This window comes from Notechis scutatus, chromosome 6, assembly GCF_049901735.1.
Source record: "Notechis scutatus isolate UNSWTSFEM ecotype Mainland chromosome 6, rNotScu1.2, whole genome shotgun sequence".
Classification (NCBI taxonomy): domain Eukaryota; kingdom Metazoa; phylum Chordata; class Lepidosauria; order Squamata; family Elapidae; genus Notechis; species Notechis scutatus.
This window is the reverse complement of record NC_142014.1, coordinates 65,111,095-65,137,299: the sequence shown is the minus strand read 5'-3', so window position 1 is coordinate 65,137,299 and position 26,205 is coordinate 65,111,095. Positions and strand designations below refer to the sequence as shown.

At 39.5% G+C, this 26,205-nt stretch overlaps 1 protein-coding gene across 3 annotated transcripts in view; it reads right to left on the bottom strand.

The window, feature by feature from the left end:
* Nucleotides 1–26,205, bottom strand: part of TMTC1 (transmembrane O-mannosyltransferase targeting cadherins 1) — a 162,555-nt gene that overhangs the window by 46,482 nt on the left and 89,868 nt on the right. For 2 of the 3 annotated variants that reach the window (XM_026695102.2, XM_026695103.2), the window contains exons 10-11: nucleotides 22,611–22,775; nucleotides 17,228–17,341 (exon numbers count right to left, since the gene is read on the bottom strand). In XM_026695102.2, the coding sequence (XP_026550887.1) occupies nucleotides 17,228–17,341; nucleotides 22,611–22,775 (279 nt within the window). The remainder of the gene's footprint in view (nucleotides 1–17,227; nucleotides 17,342–22,610; nucleotides 22,776–26,205) is intronic. The other variant, XM_026695104.2, reaches the window with a different exon arrangement.

Here is a 26,205-nt window from a genome sequence, read left to right as displayed (position 1 = left end):
TTCAATGTACCTCTATTTATGGGATATATATATGGTCAAAAAGATCATTTTAAATAACTGGACATTTGCAACAGTGAGAAAATGGGGGTCTTGTGCAGATAAAGAACCAAGACAAGGAAAAGAAATCCAAATGAATCCAAACTGAGTTGCGGTAGGTAATCTAATTATTTGGTGCAGATGATGCAGCTTGATTGTGCTTGGAAATTGCAATTCTGACCTGTTCCCACTGAAAGATTCTTAAATGAGTATAGTTGAAGGCTATGTGCAAAAATCAGGTGCTGCGCTATAGTATTTATATGTTTCAACATAATGCAATCGCATTTTCATATCAAGCAAAATTAAAGTAAGTATATTACGTTAGGTTCAGCCAACATATCAAGCCATAGTTTGTAGAATGTAGAATAGAGTTGGAAAGGATCTTGGAGGTCTTTTAGTCCATCCACCTGCTCAAACAGGAGAACCTATACTATTTCAGATAAGTGGCTGTCTAGTCCAGGGGTCGGCAACCCACAGCTCTGGAGCCGCATGTGGCTCTTTCACCCTTCTGCTGCAGTTCCCTGTCGCTCAAAATATGCATCACAACCGCCAATGTGCGACACCCACCAGCAGGTGATTTATTCAGCTTTTTGACCCGGTAGGCCAACAATGGATAAATCCAAGAAAAGAAAACTTTCCTAATGTTTAATGATACGTGGGCAGATTCATTTGCTTTTACTGCTGACTAGACTGGTTGACCAATATCCTTAATATGTGGTGAGAAATTAGATATATGCAGTGTTATCTTCATTTTAGATGTCAAAGTGTATTTGTGGCACCAGGTGTTTTCTTTTCTGTGGGAAACGGGCAGTGGTGGGATTCCATTTTTTTTTTACTACCGGTACTGTGGGCGTGGCTTGGTGAGCATGGCATGGCTTGGTGGGCATAGCTTAGTGGGCATGGCAGGGAAAGGATACTGTAAAATCTCCATTCCCACCCCACTCCATGGGTAAGGTTACTTCAAAATCCCCATTCCTTCCCCACTCTTGAGGGAAGGTTACTGAAAAATTCCATTCCCTCCCCATCCCACTAACCTGCTTTCCAGCTCCGTTCTCCTGTGCAGGGTCACAAAAGAAGACCCAGCTGATCAGCTGGGACTCAGGAGGCAGAGAATAGATGGGGGCGGGGCCAGTCAGAGGTGGTATTTGCTGGTTCTCCGAACTGCTCAAAATTTCTGCTTCTGGTTCTCCAGAACTGGTCAAAACCTGCTGAATACCACCTCTGGAAATGGGTCCAGATGGCTCTTTGAATGTTTAAGGTTGTCGACCCTTGGTCTAGTTTCTTCTTAAAAACCTCCAGTGATGGAGTGTTCACAATTTCTGAAGACAAGCTATTCCACTGGTTGATTGTCTTCATGGTTTATTAAATAAATTGTAATCAAACATTAGACCAATGGTGGCAAAAGTTTTTCAGCTCCCGTGCCAATAATTGTGTGCACACTCGTACGCTCATGCTTGTGTGCCAGCTCCCAGAAGGCAATGCGTGCTGCCCCCCTCACCCCCCTGCGCATGTGATTCCCACAGTGTGCTGTGCACCTGCACATTGCTGCGCACCGTATGTCTGCACATGTGTGCGTGATTCCCTGCTGCATGCCATGCATCTCTGCACCTGCGTGCACAATTCCCCCGCTATGCACCATGTACCTGCATCTGCGATCCCCCTTATGCGCCACGTGTCTCTGCGCATGCGCACACAATCACCCCCACACGCCATCCATCTGCGCATGCATGCACGATCCCTTCACGTTCTGTGCATCTCTGTGCATTCACACGTCTCCTGCGCACCCATGCATCCCCGCGCATGCACGCCAGATACCTGACAATCAGCTGTCGGGGGGTGGCGATGGGTGTACATGCGCAGTGGGGCTCTTCCAGGTGAGCACTTGCATGCCGGGGGAAATGGCTCTGTGTGCCACTTCCGGCATGTGTGCCATAAGTTCGCCATCACAGCATTAGACCATTTACATGCTGCAATGGCTGAGGTTTCACTGTTCATAAGCCTGAAGTAAGTAAATTATAACATGGTTGAGTACAATCGACAAACCCTAGCTATGTGTGTCAGGATTTGTGTCAAACATCAGGTGAATACACTTAGCTTCCTCTGTTCTATGAAACAGTCACCTGTGATTGTAGGCTATGAATGATAAATACTACAATGTGTAAATATACGCACAGAAAGAAAGAAACAAGTAGAAAAAGTGTGGGAAATGTTTGTGTGATAATCCATTTATCTCAGGAATATCCCAACCCAAAGAGAAGGCCTACCCTATGGAGCTCATTAAATGGTTTAGGTCAAAAGCTCATGAAATTGCTTACCTCCTAGAATGTTTTCTTTGTTCCTGTATCTATTTAAGAATATGCAGCTCTTTTGCTCATTTCTGGATTGACTGTTGGCTACGAATGTTCCTGACGCAGAATTTTAGTGACTGCAGCCAAACTCCAGGGAGATTTGGCTCTTTACTTTACTGTGGATAAGCTACACAGGAAGAGTGTAAATGGCTGATAACTTGAGCCAGATTTGACTAAATTCTGTCATTTATCCCAGAACTGAAAACACACAGAATGTTGGTGTGTTTGCATCAATATACTGTCGGTATGTAAGAGAGCTGAAATTCCATAATCTCCTGCGATTTCTTTTCTACCTCTTCTAGAGGTAGAAGAGATACATTATCCACTGCTTCAATTGTTTGGAACAAGACTGCCTATTGGAGCAAGAAAAATATATGGAAATTGCATCTGCAAAACCATATATCAACATTTGCATTAAAATATTCTTTCTTACATTTTAACAGGCTCAACCCAAACATCTTTACTCAGAATCTTCACTGTGTTTAGTGTAGTGGTATTTTAAGGTTGCAATTTAAACCTCATAATGATAAAGAACCATAGATTCATTGTGCTCCAAGCGAAAATAAAGTATTTTATTTATCTAGCTGCCCATTTCACAAGCAGGTGAGTCTGGGCAGCATAAGACAAAACTAAAACAATAAATATTTAAAATCATTACCATTGACAAATAACAAAGCATTAAAAAGCTATAAAAGAATAATGGAAACCTCCCATAAAGAATTCTGGGCTGCTTTGCAATGCCATTCCAAGCTTGAGCCATTAAAAGCAAACTTCATTGATACCAACAAGGTACATTTATTCTTTTGACTTATCTGGGCTTCATCATGGTTACTGCTCAATGGACCATTTATTTAACAATATTAGGTAACCCATTCCAATTGTAAATTTATAAAGACAACTTAAAATTTGAATATGTTAGGATAGTTGGGTAGTGCACTTCGTTTTCCCCTTTAAAACCAAACAACCGGTGTTTGCTGTTAAACACCTGATTGCCTTTAGCATGTTTAGTATTCTTTTTATAACCAAAAATCAGCAAGATTACAGTGTGCATTGAAAACAGATTCTCTGTACTGAAGTTCCTAAGACAACATTATCCTCCACAGCTACAATTACACTCAGGAGGAAAGTTTCACTGGATCAGTGGAACTTCTTCATTCAAGAGTACAGGTAACATAATAAGGAGCATGCCCATCATGTTCATAAGTTGTGACAGTTGTAAAAGGGGTCACTCATGTGACTGACCTGCTTTTACAACCATTTTTGAGGTTGTTAAGCGAACTAATGGTTTGCTAGGGGGCATTTTTGCCAAAAACCAGAAGTAACTTTTGACAGTTTTGGGCAAAAATATCAAAAACGTGATCATATGATGCAGGGCACTGCAAACGGCCATAAATGAAGCCCAGCTGCTGAATGCCCAAAGAACAGTCACATGATCATGGGGGGGGGCAGCCATCAGAACTAGTGAGGTCCATCATAATTTCAAGCAGTCACTAATTGATCAGCCATAAGTTGAGGTCTACTTGTACTGGTTTCAGACTTGCACATAGAAGAGGTTTTTTTTTAATCCTCCTTATATTTATCACACTCACACACTTACCACTTCTAAGAAAAAAACAACTCAACCGCATTAGAAATAAAAATATATTTCACTTCCCAATTATTTTTGCCTACGCTTTGTAGTTGAAGAACCAGAATACATGGGCAATGCCATACATTGCATCCGCATCTTATTTTTTTTTATAATAAAGTTTTATTTGGGTTTTCACACATACAAAATACAAGTAAAACATCTTTTTTGAAAATAGCATGGTCCCGGGTTGAACTTCTTTTTACAGACACAAAACTCAATTTCATGCTCCTTTTTGTATTCTATTCCATATCTTATACTATTTTACATTTTCTATATAGTTTTTCCCCTCTTTTAATTTTCTCAATTTTATTTTGATTATCTCATCTCAATTCAAATCATTATATTTATACTTTTGTCTGTTCTGTTGCAATTTCATATTATCTTTTCTCATTAAACAAATTTTCTCCTGTAGTTACTAATTGGAGTATGACACCTTTATATCTTTTAATTACATCCATTCAACTCTTATTTAAACTTCAATATATACCTTAAGTTTATGACCTTCAATATAATACATAATACATAACTTCCAATCAAATTCTGCTTGGTACATTCTTATAATACACACTATATTCTTTTTAAAAAAAGATTGTAAATATATGTAATTATAAACCCTCATTCCATTCCAGTTCAGTTCTATTATTAATAATCATTAAAACCATAACATCTTTAACATTTCTTTTCAATTAAATATCATACTTCCTTAAAAACACATATAATCTCCATAATTAATTTTTCCCTTATTTCTCTTCACATGTTTTATAAATCATTAAATATACCTTTTGTTACATTTATTTATTGACAAGCATTCCACTGAATTACGATAGCTGTTTTATCAGACTTTTTAATCATACATTGTTTCATATTTTCTAAAATTATTTCTGCTTCTAAAATAACCATACTATCTTATGTACCTTTGCAGAATCCCCTTTTCCATTAAGTTTTCACCCATTATCTCTAAATAGGCCCTGCTTCTCTATATTTTGCTTCTGTCCTTTATAACTTCTTTTCCTTTCTTTCTTCCCTCTCATCTTCTCCCTCCCCTTTTTACCCCCTTGTCTCTCTAGTTCTAATTCTCTCTTCTGCATTTCTCTCTTCTGTTGCTTTCTGATTTTATACTTATTTTTCACTCTTTTTTTTTTTTTTGGAGTTGTTTTTCCCAATCTTAAACTTTCCATTCTCTTTCCCCCCCTTTCCTTTTTTCCACCCATCTAAGATTACTTGTTCATTAAAGATGGCTTCTTCTTTGTCGCAATCTTCTTGTTCTGCAGGCATTTCTTGTTGTTTCTCATAATTCCAAATCTCCATTTCTAAAAACTGAAATACAAAGCCAAAAGAACCTCTCCCTTCTTGTGCATCTTCTTTGTACTTTTTAAGTTCCATTTTCAGTTCTTCTAAAAGTGGAGCCATTTTAAACAGTTTTAAAGAACCACCCGATTGATTTTAGTCATTCAAAACAACCAAGAATCCAGAAATCATCAAGTAATCCAGATAGTCCCGAGTTATATCTTCTTATTTCTTTTTCGATTTTCTCTTCCTGGGGTTTTTGTTGCGATATTTCAGTTAGAATGTATCTTTTGGAAGTCTTGTTGAGATTTTGCTGTAAGTTCTTTTTTAATTCCAGGCAGTCTCCTCCCTTCCAGATCCTACCCTTTTATTCTTTTTCTCTCCTTTCCTCTTTTCAAAAGCTTTTAATTATCCAAAAATCTTTATTATCCCTTTGACTTTTTATTTTCAGCATTAAATGCCTATTGATGTCAAAGTGGATTTTTTCCCCAATTTCTTGCTTGTCTCTTAGCTGTCAGTATAGGAAAAGGAGAAAACCAAATCTTTTCCCTTTTCTCTCTCCTTCGCAGCTTAAAAATCTTCTTAGGGAACAATGTTATTGTTTTTTAACAGTTTCAATTCCAGGGTACCTTATTTGTTGCTTTTGCTGTTTGACCCGGTCAACCAAAACTTTCTCTTCTTATCTTCCTCCTGCACATTCTTTTCCGGTCGAGTTCTTCTTTGTGGTGGCCATTTCTGACCACCGCTGCAATCGCCTTTGGGAAAGGGAGTAATGGCCAGCTGGGGAGGAGAGATGCGGCTCTCCTCAAGCCTGCTGGCAGTCTCCCCCCTCTTCACCACCTCTACGGGGTGGCTTAGCCCCGAAACCAACCGGCTCAGGACGCTCCAGCGGCAAGCACGGATCGAAGCCTCGCAGAGACGAGGTTTCGGTCTGTCGCTGAAGAAGCTCAAACCGGAAGTCTGCATCCACACCTTATTGAAGCATGAATAAACTACAATGGCTCCTTTTGCATCATATGCAATGCCAGCAAACTCCATTATGGCTTGGAACAATGCTATGCACCTGATATTTTAGCCTCTTTAGCCAGGCACAATCCACATGGAATGATATCACCACAAGGCATCTCATAAGACCCTTGACATCCTCACCTAAATAATCCAATTGCATCCATTTTGGATTACCTCATTAGTGTAATTACCACAATGATACCACTGTGGCTTGTACCTATCAATGGAGAGATTTCTTTGCATCACCTGTAAAAAAAATACTACCCTGAAAAAGCCAACAATGATAAAAGTAGGACTTGATGGTAGACATTTCTGCATGCAAAGCATGTGGGTTTGGTCCATCTCCAGCACCGAAAAATGACCACAAAAACAAGACCAAGGGCAACCAGAGACTGAAGAAACAGACTCTGCAATGGCAAACAACAGAAAGCAAAATAAATTTGGCTGACTCGGAACTCTGACCTTCAAAGAGAAAAAAGAGAGCATATATGTACATTTTAATAAGACTGACTCTAATAGGCCATTAAACAGAATATCAGAAACTAAATATCCCAATATTCCTGCTGTAACTCCCATATATTAATACACCCATGTAGCAATAATAAGCAGTCCTTTATTTCCTGCAAGATTAACATTCTTTGATATTCCTTCCAGCTAGATGTCTCGTGGAAAGCGCAATTCTGCTCTAATGGCAAATATTTTAAAATTAAACCTCTGGGGATAAACTTCGGCTCTCCATAATCACCAGTCTCTTGAAACATCAAGGATCTTACTTTTTCTTTTTTTCCCCCTAAAAACACTTCTGCCAAGCAGCATGACTTTTTTCTCCCCCACCCCAACATGCCTGGAACGCTTCCAAAGATCTCTGTTGTAGCAATTTATCTTTATTGCTTTGCTGCAAGTATGCTTAAAGGTTTTTAAACATTATCACCATTCCAGAATATCAATCGCTCGTGAACTCTGCTTTAGATACCACTCAGTTTGCATTCCCCCAAAAGAATGACCCTTTCAAGCTAAGGTTAATGTCCTCCATCTGTGCTTGGCACAAAGAAAAGAATTTCTGCCCAGATAAATACAGAAGTTTATTTTATTTTGCTGATGACCGCCTCCCCTTTGGCTTCTGGCTGTGGAAATGGTCAGCTCTCTGGCTGCAATTTACAATAAGGCTGATGTAGGCATCAATGGATCATTTTGGATCCACCTTTTTCCTTTGGAAACACCCTGCTGAGCAAAAAAAAATTTCTTCCCTGAAGGGAACTTGAAGACTCTTGCTGTGATTTTTTAAAAGTTAGGATTTCTATATTATCATTCTAGAGGAATACTAATACGCACATCTGGTTTGTTGGAATGTACCTCAAACTATGCTGTCACAGAACATAGTAGGACGCCTTGGTTGATCTTGAAAAATCCTAGCAAACTTTGGCTTAAGTACGTAATCTTGGACAGGAGAAGAGTACAAATCCCAAGGTCATGACTGAGAAGCAAAGAGTCTGGGATTTATTTATATTTATTTATTTGCAATAGTGGCAATATCTGTATCTTGGGTGTAGGATGAGGGTGAAAGTTCATTCTCCGAACTTGTGGGTTGGTTTCTGAATGTTTCCTTACCAGGATAAGTAATATCTTAAGTGGAGTTCAGGGATCCCCTAAACTTCATTGAAGATGTTACCTAGCCTGAAAAAAATGTTCGGAAACCAACCCACAAGGTCAGAGAAGGAACCTTCACCCTTATTTGTTTGTTTGGTTGGTTATATTTCTAATTTCTTAATTGTCCATTTCCCTCAGATGTCAAACCATATGGCAGCTTTTCAAGTAAACAACATAAATATAACATGGAGGTATCAAGAGTCAAGCTCAAATCAAGGAAGACTTTACTTTTTTAAAAATATGGTAATTTTAAAAAAATGTTAATATGTTAATGTTATCTTTCCTTCTACCTCTCTTAAGTTGCCTAAAATTCCTGCCAAAATTGAAGTTATGCACACAGGAACTAATAGCACATTGACTGTGTTGGCACAATATGCTAGGCTACAGGAAAGACGTAACAAGATTTATATGGTGCCATTCAACATTGCCTTGTTCACTCTAGTTGAAAATTTACCTACATGAGCCTTCCCTAAGAGTTGTCCAAATCTATAATAGCCACCATTCTGCATTTGATAATACTAGAATTCAGTGTCAAGCTTTAATTTCTATAAAAGAACTGCACTTTTCTCTATTTATCATGTTATTCTTTTGTTTCTTGGAACCCAGAAAAGGGCAAGGGAATCACCTATGATGTTCTCAGCTTCTTCCTTATTGTTCACAGAGCATTGCACTCTAGATATCTAGTGAATTCATTTCTTCTATTATTTCATGACTAACCTCCCTGCCCTTTCTCCCATATAGAATTGATGTATAGCAGCAATTTTAAAAAAAATCTGGCAGCTTTTAAGATTATGGACATCAACTCCTAGAATTCCCCTGCCAGTCGAAGTCCACCCATCTTAAAATTGCTAAGTCTGAAAAACTGCCCTATAGGATTAGTTAGGTGTTGCTAATTTTTCAGTGCTTCTGAGCTGAGATGAAATTTTAAAAATATGTCAGGGGCATGCATAGAAAATATCTCTTAGGGATGCACTTCACCTTTTACAAAAAAAAAAAAATTGAACAAGAGGGGGGCATAACCAGTCACAAACCACTATTTACCAGAATGTCCCATTTTCCTATTTGTCTCACCCTGACATTTTTCTCCCTAAATTTATTTCTGCGCTGGTCATCATGGAAAATATACAGACCTGAGATCATTTCAAGGCCAAGAGAGGCATTTGGAATTTTAAAGACATGTCATGGAGTTCCAATAAAAAAAGCTGGAGGGAGGGATCTCCAAAATGGTTGCATGAGGAACATCACTACTTGCAAAGCCCCAGAAAGTTATTTGCTCCTTTCTCTAGCCTCTTGCCCCCTAGGACACCCCAACCACCAGCTTCGCTTTCCCTTATATTTTTTTCTGGGCAAGACAACATGCTTGACTAACTATCTTCCATTTTAATCTTCTAAAAAAAAAAACCTTATGGTTATCTACTTGCTTATTATCAGAGACAAATGCTACCTGCTCCGTGCTAGATCCAAAGATTTTTTTTAGCCGCAAGAAGAGCAATGCCCTAACATGAAACCATGTTTAGTTTCACCCACCTGAGTTGCTCAGAGTTGAAAAGATGACAGATGAGAGCAAGGTGATCACAACTTAATTTCAAGTTGCCAAGCAACCACAAATCCCTTAGCATAGCTAGCAGCAACTTTAGAAGATTCACTGCCAGTCCTTCATACGTGCAGTGGTGCTGGCAATGCTCTGAAAAGAGCTTTACTCTAGTCTATACACCTAATGAGGCTTAATTAACCCTCCTAGCAAATCAATCTTAAAAACAACCTTCTTTATAATTAAAGCTCTTCGCAGCCACTTGATGGTTATGGAGTTTTTTTGGGGGGGGGGCGGGGAGGAGGAAATGGAGGAGAAAGTGTCTGACAGCAATTACTAGGTGCTTAGCCTAATTCCCAAACAAATTGACTGAGCTTAAGTGCCAGTTGAAGAGAGCTGTCTGTTCCTGTCTACAGATAATAGAGAGATTGCATTCTGCAGTAGTAAGAGTTCAATCAAGAAAACCTAGCTGCCTCTCAAATTATTATTTTTTATTGTATTGGGACAACTCACCACACGGGACAATTCAACAAGTACAAAACTTAAATAAATTTCGACAGAACTGTGGCCAATAATAATAAAATGAAGTCCATCCAGAAATACAAGAGTTAAAATAATTTTGATGAAAACGTGGTCACAGATAACAAAAGATCCTGAATGAAATAATTAATACAGCATTGAATTATCTTGCAGCAAATTGTCCCATGGAGAGTTGGCCAAGTTGAGTTCTCCCGCAAGTTGACCATCCGTGGCGAGTTGTCCTTAACTCATTGAGGCATCCTTGCATCTATAATAATGTTTCTCAACCTTAGCCACTTTAAGATGTGTGGGCTTCAACTTATATTTCCTTATCAAAATATAAAGCTGTAAAATGACTTGGAGGGTAAAAGTAGAACTTCCTGATATGCATCTCTCTGCCTCCTAGTTTGTAAAAATACAAGAATAAATGCCACAATGGACCAAGTTACCTGAAATCAGCTGACAAAAATGGTATTATAACTTAGGGCCAGCTCTGAGTCTTTTATGTCCTCAGGAGCTTGTAATGCGAACAGAGGAGTTGGTCAGAAGGAAAACATGTGTCAAACCCAGTTAGGCAGAGACTTTGCCCTCGGTTACAGTCTGTCTCCAAATTGGTCCCATTCTGCTTAATAGCCCTGGGGAAGGCAGTGGCTACCCATTCCATGCAGGGGCCTCACGCTAAAATCAATGAAGCAGAGAAAGACTAAACTTCCTGTAGGTTTTACCTAAATTCAATTTGCATTAATCAAATTCAATCCCTCTGAGTCTGTTGCATATTTCCCTTTTTGTTATGTATGTTTAAAACTTTGGCATTTTGGAAAGCTGAAAAGTGTGAGGAAAACCCAGAGGTGGCTGAAAGATGGCCCAGGCGGTGGTACAATAAGCTCTGTCAGAAACCTCACAGAGAAAGTTGGTCAAATCTTTTCAAGATGTTTTTCTCTCTACAAGAGAAAAGGCAGAGGTTCTGTGGTTGGACTTTGATGCTGTGAGAAAGAAAATAGCAGATTTTCTTACACAGAGTTTGCTACATGAATCACAACTTGGTTCATCATTGTCCTGCTGTTATCTAGTATTGCATCAGATAGGTAGCTAGGTAGAATAGAATACTTTATTGGCCAAGGAATTTGTCTCGGTGTAAATACTCTCAGTATACATGAAGAAAATATACATTCATTAAGAATCAAGAATCATAACATACAACACTTAATGATAGCCATAGGGTACAATCAACAATCAAATCATACTAGGAAACAGTCAAGTGGGAGGGGATGGGTGATAAGGAGTGGTGAGAAGATTTAACAGTAATAGTAGTGTATACTTTGTAAATAGTTGAACAGTGTTGAGGGAATTGTTTGTTTAGCAGAGTGATGGCTTTCGGGGAAAAACTGTTCTTGTGTCTAGTTGTTGTGGTGTGCAGTGCTCTATAGCGTCGTTTTGAGGGAAGGAGTTGAAACAGTTTATGTCCCGGATGTGAGGGGTCTGTAAATATTTTCACAGCCCTCTTTTTGACTCGTGCAGTATACAGGTCCTCAATTGAAGGCAGGTGGGTAGTAATTGTTTTTTTTCTGCAGTCCTAATTATCCTCTGTCTGTCCTGTTGGGTTGCAGAACCAAACCAGACAGTTATAGAGGTGCAGATGATAGACTCAACAATTCCTCTGTAGAACTGTATCAGCAGTTCCTTGGGCAGTTTGAGCTTTCTGAGTTGGCGCAGAAAGAACATTCTTTGTTGTGCTTTTTTGATGATGTTTTTGATGTTAGGTGTCCATTTTAGGTCATGTGATATAGTAGAACCTAGAAATTTGAAGGTCTCTACTGTTGATACTGTGTTGTCTAGTATTGTAAGAGGTGGTAGTAAGGGAGAGTTTCTTCTAAAGTCTACCACCATTTCTACGGTTTTGAGTGTGTTCAGTTCCAGATTGTTCCTGTTACACCACGAGGCAAGTTGTATAACCTCCTGTCTATATGCAGATTCATCGTTGTCTCGAATGAGACCAATCACTGTTGTGTCATCAGCAAACTTCAGTATTTTAACAGATGGATCATTTGAGATGCAGTCATAGGTATATAGGGAGAAGTGGAGATAGCACATAGCCTTGGGGGGGCCCTGTGCTGATTGTACAGGTATCGGATGTGATTCCGCCTAGCTTCACCTGCTGCTTCCTGTCTGTTAGGAAGCTTATGATCCACTTACAAGTGTGTTCAGGTACCGCTAGTTGGTTTAATTTACTTAGAAGAGTGTCTGGAATGATGGTATTGAATGCTGAACTGAAGTCTACAAAGAGGTCCCTTGCATAGCTATTTGGAGATTCAAGGTATTGTAGGATGTAATGCAGAGCCATATTAACAGCATCATCTGTCGATCTATTTGCTCGGTATGCAAACTGCATGGGATCTAACAGCGGATCGGTGATGGTTTTCACGGCACAAGCCTTTCAAAGATTTTCATAACTACAGGTGTTAGAGCAACTGGTCTGTAGTCATTCAGTTCCTTGATGGAGGGCTTCTTTGGCACTGGGATAATGGTAGAATGTTTGAAGCAGGAAGGAACATAGCACATTTCTAGTGATCTATTGAAGATTCAGGTGAAGATGGGGGCCAAGTACGGACCTTTAAGCAAGAAGGAGTTATCTTGTCTGGCCCTAGTGCTTTTCCTGATTTCTGTCTGTTTAATAGAACTTGCACTTCTTTTTCTGTGATCACCAGAGGTTGTGAGCCCAATGGATTGGGGCCAGTTGTAGGAGGCTTGGCTGTTGTTGGTGTGTTTGAGATGTGGGTTGTGGAGATAGGTGGCTGTAGTTTCTTTTCAAACCTGCAGTAAAACACATTCAGGTCATCTGCTAGTTGTTGATTTCCTTCTGCCTGGGAAGGAGGTTTGCTGAAGCCAGTGATGTTTTTAAGAGGTAGGTAGGTAGATGATAGACAGACAGACAGATAGACAGACAGATGTAGTAAGGAGAGAAGGAGGGAGGGAGGGAGGGAGAGGGAGAGATAGATAGATACCGGTAATAGGTGTAACCATGATAGATAGATTGAATAGCTAGATAGATGTAGTAAGGAGAGAGCGGGGGGAGGGAGAGAGGGAGGGACGGAGTGGGAAAGGGAGGGAGAGAGACTAGTAATAGATGTAATTACGATAGATAGATAGATAGATAGATAGATAGATAGATAGATAGATAGATAGATAGATAGATAGATAGATAGATGATAGACAGACAGACAGTCAGACAGACAGATGTAGTAAGGAGAAAAGAATGGGGAAGGGTGGGAGAAGGAGAGAGAGAGGGAGGGAGAGATACCGGTAATAGATGTAATTATGATAGACAGATAGACAGAAAGGCAGACAGGCAGACAGACAGAGGGAGAGGAGGGAGAGGAAAAGAGAGATATAAGTAGGTGCAGATAGTCCTCTACATAGGACCGCAACTGGAACCAGAATTTCCATTATTAAGCAAGGTGGTCCTTAAGTGAATCACATCCAATTTATGATCTTTTCGCCATGATTGTTAAGCAAATCACTGCTGTTAAGTGAATCATGTGGTTGTCAGGAGAATCCAGCTTCTCTCACTGACTTTGCTTGTTGGAAGCTGGCTGGCAAGATGGTGCAAGTGGTGATCAAATGTTCTCAGGACGTTGCTACCGATGTAAATACATGCCCTTGGCTAAGCACCCGGATTTTGATCACGTGACTGCAGAGATGCTGCAATGGTTTCTATGTGAGGAACTGGTTCTCAGTCATTTTTTTCAGTGCTGTTGTAATTTTAAACAGTCACTAAATGAATGATTGTAAATCAAAGATTTCCCCCGCACATGAAGTCATAAATTATTATTTCCAAATCCCCGTAATGCCCTTGTTAGAGTCAGAATCTGAGGGAGAGGAGGAACAACCAACAGGGAGTGGAGATGTGGCTCCAGAGGTTGTGGAGGAGGCTGGGGAAGGGCAGAGTCAGGCTGGGCAGTCAGAGAAAGAACCAGGCCCATCCCCTCTTCATCCTAGGACATGCAGGGAGGAACAGGGAAGGAAACAACTTGGCTTACGAGAGAGGAAGCGGCCATGATTCCCCTCATTGGTTGCAGCTGGGAGAATAGTATATAAGAGAGACAGTTAAAACACAGCGTTGCTAGAAGCAAAGTGTGTTTTATTTTGGGCTGAAGTTATCTTGGTTGGTGTCCTTCCAACAGACTGTGCCTTGTTATCTCCTTGAAGTTAGTAATTACTTATCCTGGTCCATTGTGGAAATTCCTTCATTGTAGTTTGTTTTGGTTTTCTATTTCACCTCTATCTGCTCATTAAGTTCGGACTGTATTGCTTTCTTTTGAAGACTATTTTTGAATAAGTTTTATCTCCAACTGAGAATTATTGAACAGTGGGGCCAAGTTGGAGGCATTAAAGGACATTTACTTACATTTTGGAAAAATGTTTCCCCTCTCCTCTTTCTCGATCTATTTTGTGCTGATGTTAGTTTTTAGTTTCAAATGCAATACATTTGTATATTTTGTTTGCCTACAAAGCAGTCTCTAAAGAAACATAAAAATGCCTACTGGTAATGATTATGCATGTTGATAGCATTATGTATGTATTCATAGAACCAGAACTGCAAAGCCTTGCCAATATGCTATATTTATACATAACCAGTATCCTTTTACCAGTCTGATTGAAAACCTGACATCCATTGACAATAAGCATGGAGGTTTTGACAAGGAAGTGCATTTATTGTAAGCTCTCTCTAAAGCAGGGGTGTCAAACTCGTTTTCATTGAGGGCCGCATCAGGGTTGTGTTTGACCTTGGGGGGCTGGGATGTCCGTGGCCAAGGTGGGCATGGCCAGCTCGAGGTCACTCGTGTTGGGGGCACCTGTGGTGGCCCAAGTGCTCTGCTAGTGACAATGGGCTCCCGAGCTCCATTTTTGGCTGCAACGGCCTCCTGCAAACTTCTGCCAGCAAAAATGGAGTCCAGGAGGACTGAGGGCTCCGTTTTTGCTGACAGAGGCACTGTAGGCCAGTCCTTCACTGTTTCCAGGGCAGCCATGTGGGCCAGATCTAAGCATCCGTGAGCCAGATCTGCCCGCCAGGCCTTGAGTTAGGAATATATGAACTCCAATCCAGAAGGTAAAAGTATATGGGAATTAATTGATCAACTGACTAATTTAAAGGAAATATTCATCTGTATCTCATCTACCATTGTCAAATTCCTCAAGACAAGAGATGACCACTATATCCCTTCAGCAATCAAAGGCACCGAGGTGGGCCTTTTCTTCAATTTTGTATCCATTAGAACTTGTTAAATTCAAATTTCTAAGATTGACTCTTCCGATCCCAAAAATGTGTGTCTAATGCTATTCTAGAGATTGGAGACAGGCCTCATGAAAGTGGGAGTTAAAGTGTGGGTGACCATGTTCAACTACTGGATCAAACTATCGTTTTTCCCCCTTGATCTTGTCATGCTGGCTATGACAGATTATATTCAATCCACATGGGAAAAGGCAGTGGTATCTAAAATCTCATGCTTGGGCTCCATGTTCCACCGTCTTCTACTCAACATGAAATATGTTCAGGCCAAATCTCTCATTAAACAGCATAGAGCAGACACAAAATGCCAAATGCACCTAGCCTGGTCTCCAACCTTTGTTGCTAGTGAATTCAATTAGTATTCTGCTTCTCCCATGTCATACTTAACCAATCTCAAAGCACCAAGTCACTGGAAGACGTTTACATTGGCAGCATGTCATAGCAATAGCAATAACACTTAGACTTATGTAAAGCTCTGAACATACAAAAACAACAGAACGTGTTTCTCTACTGCAATACAGTTGTGCGCTGCCTTTGGATATAATCAAGAAATTGTAGCTGGTATAAAATGCACTGGCAAAATTACTGGTGGGATAATCTTGCCAGTGTAGCATAATGTGTGATGACCCAGGGTGGGATACAAAACAAACACAGTCACAGAAAACAGGTGAAGCCCCTTTTATTCCTTCACTTTGCTTCCAAGCTCTGAATATCTTTGATGGAAGACAAAAAAAACTCCCACACAGTTACACGAAGAAGGAAAAAAACTGCACAAACCAGGCAAGATAAGGGCTGGAGGATGTCCACAGATAACACACACTGGAAAGGACACCAAACTCATAGAGGAACTATAAACTAGAGATATTTACATGATTTGTTTGCAGCATTGCCAGTATACAGATCCAAACTCTTATTCAGTTGTCACAGCTGCAGCCCATGAAGAGGATCAAGGCCCTCTCTTCCCAAGGAGACCACGTCTCTCCCTTATCCTCTCCTCCCTGCATGCCCTGGGATGGATAGGGGATGGGCCTGGGTCCTCCTCTGACCGCTCAGCCGGCCTCTGCCCTTCCCCAGCCTCCTCCACAACCTCCAGAGCCACACTTCCACTCCCTGTCAGCTGTTCCTCCTCTCCCTCAGAGTCAGTCTCCACCAGGGGCATGACATAATGTCAATCTTAATGTCTCTTTCTGTTAGGTTTCTGGGGGCCATTCAAACTACTGCTTGTTAACAAATCTACATGGTTCAATACCAGCACGGTTCAGATGGCACCTTGACAGACAGTATAGGGGACTGGAGACTAAACATACGAAGAACGGTTACAGGAACTGGGCATGGCTAGTCTAGTGAAGAGAAGGACCAGGGGAGACATGATAGAAGTCTTCCAATATTTGAGGGGATGCCACAGAGAGGAGGGGGTCAAGCTATTTTCCAAAATACATGGAGGCCAGGCAAGGAATAACGGATGGAAACTGAATAAGAAGATATTTAATCTGGAAATAAGGAGAAACTTTCTGACAATGAGAGCAATCAACCAATGGAACAGCTTGCCTTCGGAAGTTGTGGGAGCTTCATCACTGGAGGCTTTCAAGAAGAGATTGGACTCCCATCTGTCAGAAGTGATGTAGGGTCTCCTGCTTGGGCAGGGGATTGGACTAGATGACCTACAAGGTCCCTTCCAACTCTGATTATCTGTTATCTGAGTCTGCTTGTCCAACTCATCTAGAGAGAGTCTATTGAGAGTCTTCCTTCTTCATGCAGATTACAAAGTTACAGGACTTCTCAGTGGTAGCCCCATGAGATATATAAAGCCCCAAACTTCCTTTGCATTTTACCCAATATTCTATGTCATTATGCATTCCCAGCTATCAGGTTGGTTTTTTTCCCCCTGATAGAAGAAGGACAAATGAATGTTATGGCTATTTCTGAGAACTTACTGGAGTGCCGTTTTGTAGTGGTAGATGGCTTCTCTATCACGCCCTTGGTCTTTCAGAAAATTAGCATAGTTGTAGTGCACCTTGGCATTATGGGGTAGAGTTTGGACTCCCGATCTATGGAAGACAAACCACACAGGAACAGCAATGTGAATTACTTGGTTTAAACATGACTGTTTTTTCACACCTTTTTATTCTGTCTCAAGAAACATCAAAGGAGAAAGAAATCTGCTCGAAAATAAATACCTGAAAGGATCCCTTCATGCAGAATTATACAGTAGTGATTCACATTAACTATGAATTAGAATTAGAATTAGAATTAGAAGAACTTTATTGTCATTGTACAAGTACAACGAAACTGTGGATGCACTCCAGCAACTGTTCGCAATACAATAAAACCAAAGCACTTAAAAATGAAGATAAGAAAAATAGAGTACCCACATCTCCATTTGCAATTAGAGAGTACAATATCTACAAATATACACAAAATATACATCCAACACTGACTGTAACGCTTAGCCGAGTATAATACACAAGAGATGGATTGTACTGTAATACGTTATTATACATCTGAATGGGGTATTGAGATTTCACATCTTTTCACATCTTAATGAGGTAGTGACTTATTTGCGGTTCAGATGGCCCAGGGAAAGAAACTATTTGTTAGTCTAGTGGTGTGGGATTTTATTGACCTAAAACGCAGTTCAGACAGCAGCAGGTCAAAAAGATAATTGCCAGGGTGTGAGGGGTCTTCTATGATGGCCTTGATTCTGCTTTGGCAGCGGGACCTGGCTAAGTCTTCCAGGGAGGGCAGAGGGCAATCAATGATCTTTTGAGCTGTGTTTATCACCCTCTGTACAGTTTTCCTGTCCTCAACTGTGGAGCCTGCATACCACACACCCAGACAATATGTCAGAGTGCTCTCCACAGAGGCTTTATAGAAAGCCAGCAACAGCTTCTTATCCAGATTGTTCTTCCTGAGAACCCGCAGGAAGTGAAACCGCTGCTAAGCCTTCTTCACTATGGCCTTGGAGTTAGGGGACCAGGAGATATCAGCTGAAATATGGATGCTAAGGAATCTGATCGTAGGGACAGTTTCCACTCGTTCTCTGTTGATGATGAGTGGGGCGTGGTCCTGTCCATGTTTCCTGAAGTCCATAATCAGTTCTTTGGTTTTATGGACATTCAGTGACAGATTGTTCTGTGAACACCAGATAGACAGGTTCTCTACTTCTGCCCTATATGCCGTCTCATCCTGTCCGGAGATGAGACCAATCACGGTTGTGTCGTCCGCAAACTTTATGATGGTGTTTGTTGCATGGCTTGGTGAGCAGTCTGGGACTTGAAGTGCTAGCACACGTGAGGAATCTATATATATAAAAGCAAAATACCACTCACACATCATCACAAAATTTCCAGAACTGTAAAGCCTACAAACTTGAAATTTGTTCCTCTTGGCTTCTAGGTGCTCACTAAGAAAGGATTTTTCAAAATGACCAATCAGAGCATTAGTATTTCATATATTATTATTAACATGCTCTGATGCTAAGGAGTTCTACTCCCCCTCCCCACCTGAAAAAAAATCTGTTCCAAAAGCAAGACACAAGCACAGGAGGAGTTTCAGTTTCAGTTTTAGTTTCACAGCACCAAGTAGCTTTAGTACAGAACAGTTGAGCTAAGCCACGCCCAGGCTCCTTGCTGTTTCCTTCTTGTTCACACAGCAAATACTGTTTCAGTTTCCAAACAGCCCTGAACTCTCTCTCAAACTGACAGAACACTAGCCAGATGAATACTGATGGATGCTGGTAGTCAGAGGCACAATTCCCCCCCCTTATTTTCCTCCCCCAAAACTTGCCTGATCACATAGTTTTGTAGCAAAGCACGGCTACCCTGCTAGCACTAAATGAAGGAAGAATTTATGGTATTTCATCATAATGGGAAAAGAACACAGTGTATAAAAATCCAAGCTTGTAGCTTTGTCTTTAAAGAAATCCGTGCTCTGACACAAGGTATAGGGACAGGCAACAATGTCAGGATAGCCAGCTGCATTCCCATAAGGAGAAAGTAGCTAAGATGGCATGCAATTAGCAAGGACAGAGGCACGGTTCTCAGTAGCTAGGGAAATGTATTTCCTTTTCTTTACTCTTTATTTTTCCCAGTACTTTTCTATCGTCCATCATCTCCCCCTCTTTCTCTCTCTCTCTCTCTCTCACACACACACACATACACACCTTCTGCTAATAATACTGATAAATATGATTGTAACATGAGCTTGATGGATTCTGTGGTCCTGCAGATGGCATAAGGTGATCTTAATGAATACTGTTTCTCTCCACTGAGAACTTCCTTAGAACAACTATTAGATCAATATATGGATGTGGACAGTGAACCCCAAGTCTCATAGACAACAGCCCAAGGCTGCCTTTAACAGCTATGAAATGTCTGACAAAAATCAAAGCATGTCTAATCAATCAAGTTTAACCAATAATGGTGGTGTAGAAGAGGAAGAGGGAGTTTGGGGATGCTTCTATTATTTTTGTTGTCTTTAGGTTTCTATTTACAGAATCTCCATCTATCGAGATTTCTGAAGAATGAGAGAGGAAAGTAAGGCTCAACTTTTCCCAAAAGAGGTTGAATTAAGATACACCCAAGTTAGAAGGGTTTCTACTTTCATTGGGCCTGTACTTTGAAGAAATCTGTCTAGAGCAATATTTCTCAATCATGGTGGCTAGGGAATTCTGGGAGCAGAAGTCTACATATCTCAAAGATGCCAACACAGTTCTAGAACATTTTCTAAATAGTATCCATACAGCTTTATTAAATTCAGAAACTCCTCCCTTCAATTCACTAACAGAGGCGGTTCTGAATGTGCAACAAAAAAAGCACATGTGAAACTGAAAAGAACAAGGAAACTGTTATAAACATCCTACAGATGGAGATAAGGACCAAATAAAACTTCAGTAGACTTTTGTCCAAAAACTGGACAAGGGAAGGAGGGCTATAATAACTCTCAAAAATCCAAGACCTAAATTTAAAAGTGATCGTGCTAGTCTTATAGATTCTTCATGTTAATCAATAAAAGCAAAATTTGACATTTTGCTGCTTAGGAAACTTCTAGGTACAGTATTCTACCAAAATTATCCTGGAAAGCCTGAAATCTGGTGCCAGGTTTACCTGGAAAACCATTTTCTAATTAAAATAGGAAATAATAACACAGCCACGTAGGGAAATGTGAGGAACAATAACAAAACATTTTTTCCATTTCTCGTTGAATAGTCCAATTCATAGTTTCCATGAACACTTGCCCAATAAAATCCATTATTGTTCCCTGAAGAAAATATATAACAATTGAACTAGTTGAGAGTAGGAAATAAAGGGGGGGGGGGAAACCCACGGTTATACTATGTTTGAGAACAATATGATTTCCTTCCTAATAGATTGCTATGGTCTTTCTCACAGACCAACCTACTGTATAATGCAGTGCCATACATAAACAGTCCACTTGAGATGAAATTGTTGTGAATCAAGAATATGTTTTATTTTTTAGGACACAGGTTGTCCACATAGAATACAAATTTCCAGCTTCCAATAAAGCTCCTATTTTAGGACTAAGAGAAATTTTGGTGTTTCAATAAGTAGGGCCTGATGAAATTATTTGTTTATTTAGTGTATGGCATATCATACATGGACTAGCAATATATACTAAGATTTCATCTAGATGAGTAGAACACAATAAAATATAAATATTAAAAAGATCTATGTTCAAATACCAATGTCTGTGCCTTCTAACCATTGAGGTACAGCATCGTTTATATTTTAAAAAATCAGATATTGGTCCGGTGTATGCCCCCAGCGTACAGCTGGGCATGATATAATCTATAATTTGACATGGGATCATGCAGTCACACAGAGTAGAGGATGCTATGCCCCATTTATACAAAGAGTCCTGGCAGATGCCACGTGAGTTGCGAATTCTATTCATGGCAGACCTCTGATTAAATAAATGTTTAAAGCACATTTATAAAACTACACCAAAGGACAGTTTGTGGGGACAGGGTGATCACCACATTCCCAGTTGGGTAATTTGGCTCAAAGAAAAAAATGAGGAATAAAGAAGAAAGTAGAATAGACTTATAAAAGGCAGCATTTTAAATGTCTGATTGCATCACTCTGTTTCTTTCCACTCCCCTGCTACAGATTGTGTCTGTGTATGTCTGATTGTGTGTCTCTGTGTCAGTCAGTCTTGACTCCTAGTCAAGCTCGCCTGGTCTGGTCTCTATAGAGTTCTTGGCAAGATTTTCAGAAGTAGTTTGTGCTTGCCTGTTCCTAGGACTTATTGGCTTGCCCGGTCTGCATTGAGTGAAGAGCAGGGATGGGCTTCAAATTTTTTGGCAAGGGGCTCTCTGCCCTAATGACTGGCTGGGTGGGCTTAGCTGGATGGTCATGTGGCTGGGTGGGCATGGCTAGGTGGTCATGTGATTGGGTGGGTGTGGCCAACTCGACATTGCTTCTTTGCCCTAATTACCTAAAAAAAGATATATACCAAAAAGTTGTTGATTATTTCATGCATTTAATACTTAAATAAAAGACTGGGTGAAACCACGCTTAATAGCAGTAACTGTGAGAGGGATCTTGGAGTCTTAGTGGAGTATCTGATGAATTATGTGATTCTTATTATTTGGGAATTAATCCCCTTGGAGGCAGGGCAGGGAATTTCTAGTGGCTATATTATCTGATTTTCTCATGGCTCTTCCTTGCAAGTGCTGATTGGATTGTTTATCTAGCTTGCAACAGCAATCTAAATAAACAGGTGTGAAATGCTCTTGGCTGAATGCCCAGAAGTTCAATTAAGCCTATTAAGAGCTTTCCCTTGCTGCTTGTCTTTCTGAGGTTATTGGGGGCTCTCCAAGCCTCACAGAGTCTCTCCTGAGCCCCTGTGAGCCCCCAACAGCCCACTTCTGGTGAAGAGGAATTATCTTTGCCTGCATATAAAATATATAATATAGTAACTATCTTTACAATACACATAATAATGTTAACAGTTTATGATTTGGGGGGTGGGGGGTGCATTACTAGCTGTCCAGGGCCATATGCAATCTGCGGACCATGGGTTTGACATGCCTAAACTAGATCCAAGGTCACACAGTTGGCTTTGTGGCTAAGGGTTCTCAAGATTTCCTGATTTCTAATCTGGTATCTTTAACCACTGTACCAGACTGGCTATTGGGACCGCTTATACAGTCATCAAAATACATGTTGTCCAGCTCATAATCCAATAAATCCTTTTTCAGTTTCAAAAACATACACAGAATAGCAACGCATTGGAATGCTCATACAAAGCCAACATGTCTTTCCCATCCATCTAGCTCTTTTAAAGCCATCCTACCTGAAAAGAGATTCTCTTGATAACCAGATTTCATTCTGTTTCACTGTTTTCCAGGAGAACAGAAGCAGCAGCAAAGCCGAGAAGGACATTGCGGTGATTCCCCACTTATTTAGCCACAGACAAAGTTTGTTTAAACCGTGGACCAAGAGGATGCAGTAGCCCATACTGGAGGGGAAGAAAAGGGATAGGGAACACGTTATACTTCAATTTACAGACAGTACAACAGCCAGGTGCCTTCTTAATAATCCTTTCTAATGATAAATTAATTTGTTTTAAAGAGAGGATAAATGGCAGCATTCTAGCTGATCTCAATTATAATTAGGTCAGATCTGATTTGTACAGGATGAGAGACCATCAGTGTTGAAGACTAGACAAGAAGTCAAAGGAAGATCTTGGAAAAAGGCAGCAACACCTCAATACATATTGTTGTTGAGAAAACAACATGAATATGAGTACAAAGCCTTCAGGTACAGAGATCAGAAATACAGAATAACAGAATTGGGAAGGACCTTGGAGATCTTCTAGTCCACCCCACTGCTTAAGCAGGAGACCCTATACAATCCTGGATAAATTGCTTCTTAAAAATTTCCAGTGATGGAGCATCCGGAGGCAAATCATTCCATCCAAAGTCATTTTCTTCTTAGTGGTTTAGATATAGCTTTAATTAAAAATGTTTAATATTTAATGTCGCAGCCTTAACTCAGTCTGGAAGTTTCATTTTTTAAAAGTATGTTGCTTTGGTTTTATTAAGAAAAATGTACACGGCAATCAAAATAAATAAACTCATAATTATCTAAAACAATCTCATCAACCTAACTAATGAAATTACATTTTCATGCTACTCACAGGATCCTTTGTAAAAAAAATATATATATACTGAACTGCTGGCAATTGCAAATTAACACATTTATAGAACATTAATTTGTTCTTTCAAAATTAAAAAATCAGCAAAGAGTATTAAACTGGAAGGGTATTATGTCTTCAAACATATTAAAATATCAACCCTATAACCAACAGAGCCAAAATATAATTTGTTTTTCCTCCTCCCTGAGGATCAGTTTGCTATTTAGTAAAGCTATAAAGTATAATAAAACAACATGCTTTTACTCCCTAAATTTTCTTGGCTTTTTATAGAAGTACATTAGATATCAGCCAAGCCATACATGGGTACTTTGTTGCCTTCAGATCTTGGTTTTCTATGAAATCAAAAAGACTTTTAAAAAAAAAAAAAAAACTCTTTTTAAACAACCAAGAATATTGTATGCACAAAGTTGGAAGGATTCAGCAATACCTGAAAGAATGCTTGGTGAAAATGATGGAACATGCTGAGATGGCTAAATTGACTTCTTTCATTAGAGAAAATACATGCACTGCTAATTGGAAAATCTTTATGGACTTTTTATGTGAAAGAAAAACAATGAACTTATCAATAGAAGAGAATATATGTAGCTCGAGGTTGGACTGTGGAGTCTTTGATGCTCTCTGAGCTTGGGTTTTTTGTTTTTGCTTTTTGCATATATTTCATTAGCTTCAGACCCTGTTACTCAGTCTGATGATGTAACCTACTTAGGTAACAAAACATCTGCAGGAAAACAACCAAGCTGAGAGAACACCAAAGATTCCATAAAAATGAACTTATTGATGTTTTGATGATTAGGTAGGATAGATAAGAGAAGAAACACAGACGTGTAGGAGAAGGAGATAAATTTATAATTTTACTTAAAAGTGCTATAAAGAAGATCAGAATAATTTCTTTGTATCTTTCCATTTTTCTTTTCCATTTCTTCTTTCCTGCACTTTTAGCTCTCTCTTTGACTTTTCTTTCATTCTTATTTTATATTAGTTTGCATTAGTTTTTATCATCCTTTTTAAAATTGTTAGTAAAATTATAGAATATAAAGGCTTTTACTGATTTGTCTGCAGAGAGTTTCATTTGGGCAATATACAATGCAAAAAAGAAAAAGAAAAGAAAGGATTTGGCTAAGAAGGATCTACAAGAAAAAGTATTTGCAATCCATAGCAATTTACGCTGGTTTGTCTGTTTGGCGTATAGAATGAGGAAGCATTTAGCCCTAATGTCAATTTATTCTTTTTTTTTTTAATGTGAGCAAATCAATTCTGCTTTACTGCTATCTCCTGAAGGTTTCTATTCTCCATGCAATTACATTTGAATACTTTTGTATATAACACCAGGTAGCCAACAATCAAGCAGAAATACACCCAGCAGGACTTTTTACAATCATGGCTGCTCCATCAGACCATGTTTGATTATGCCACGTCATACTACTCTCTATTGAGGGACATTTGGTGCAGAGAAATACATTCCCCCAACCATATTACTGCATGTACTAGTTCAACAGCTTGTAACTTTCTTTGAGTTCATGCGCTAAAGATTTAAATCTTTCTATTCTCCCCCTGGCTCAAAAGACTATGCCTTAAATAATAAATGGTAGAAAAGGCCCAGCTCTAATCACCAAGTCTTCGGTACTTAACAAGATTTTAAAAGAACTGCTAGAGGGACATGCTTAGTGGATGCCACATCTAAATGGATAAATATTCATCAACTTGACTGGTGGGCCATTGTCAATTACTCTCAGGAGCTGCTTGTCGGAGGGCTCCACCATCAGGCCCTATTGGTTTCCAGATAGTTTATTCTATTCTCCTCAGCACAGGTTTATATTGTGTTTAATATGCTTGCTTTGCTTTATTTTGTGTGATCTATCCACTGTAGCTTGTAAGCATACTTTATATAACTTATCATTTTACAGCTAAATCAGGTAACTAAGATTTGTTCAACAAACAATGGTGTAGCATGGTGCACAAATGGATTCAGACCCAATATTGGCATTGAAACACACTCAATGCCAGTATTCAAAAGTATAGTATTAATTTTTTAAATTTTTTATTTCTTGGCAATGCATAAGTACCTTTAAAAACCTAATAAAACAGAATTAGTAAAACCTACAATCCAACAAACCCAGCATTGAAATTAAAATAATGCAATGCTTTTCCTTAGGTCCTAAAATAATCCTGAACATTTCTGATGATATTTTGTACAATCCCCAGCCTTAAGATTTTCCCAAGTCTGTTACCTGTTCTCTTCACTGCAGTGACATCTTAACAAGTTGTGATGACATCAAAATCATAACCCATATATCACACCGTGTAATGATTATGATACTATCTCCTCTCATAAAAAGTATGTAAGTTATTTGTGTGCTGATAACAAGACACATTTCATTGTCTCTTTTCCTTGCCCCCCCCCTTCCCAAGACACTAGATTACCTAATTATGGCTCTATGTAGAATAACAAGAATTAATAATCTTTTTAACCTTACAGCCCTGATACTAACTAGTGAGCTGGGCCCTGTACAGATATTCAAGATTAAGCTTTTCCTCCCATCATTCTTTACCAAGTTCTCCAAGAGCTAGACTTTAACTTCTGGAGGAGAATGTTTGTAGCTCAGAGTTGAAATGAGAAGTCCTTGGTGCTCTCTGAGCTTGGTTGTTTTCTTGCAGATGTTTCATTACCCAAACTAGATAACATCATTGGTGCACACAGGGCTTGGTTAATGAAACATCTGGAAAAAAACAA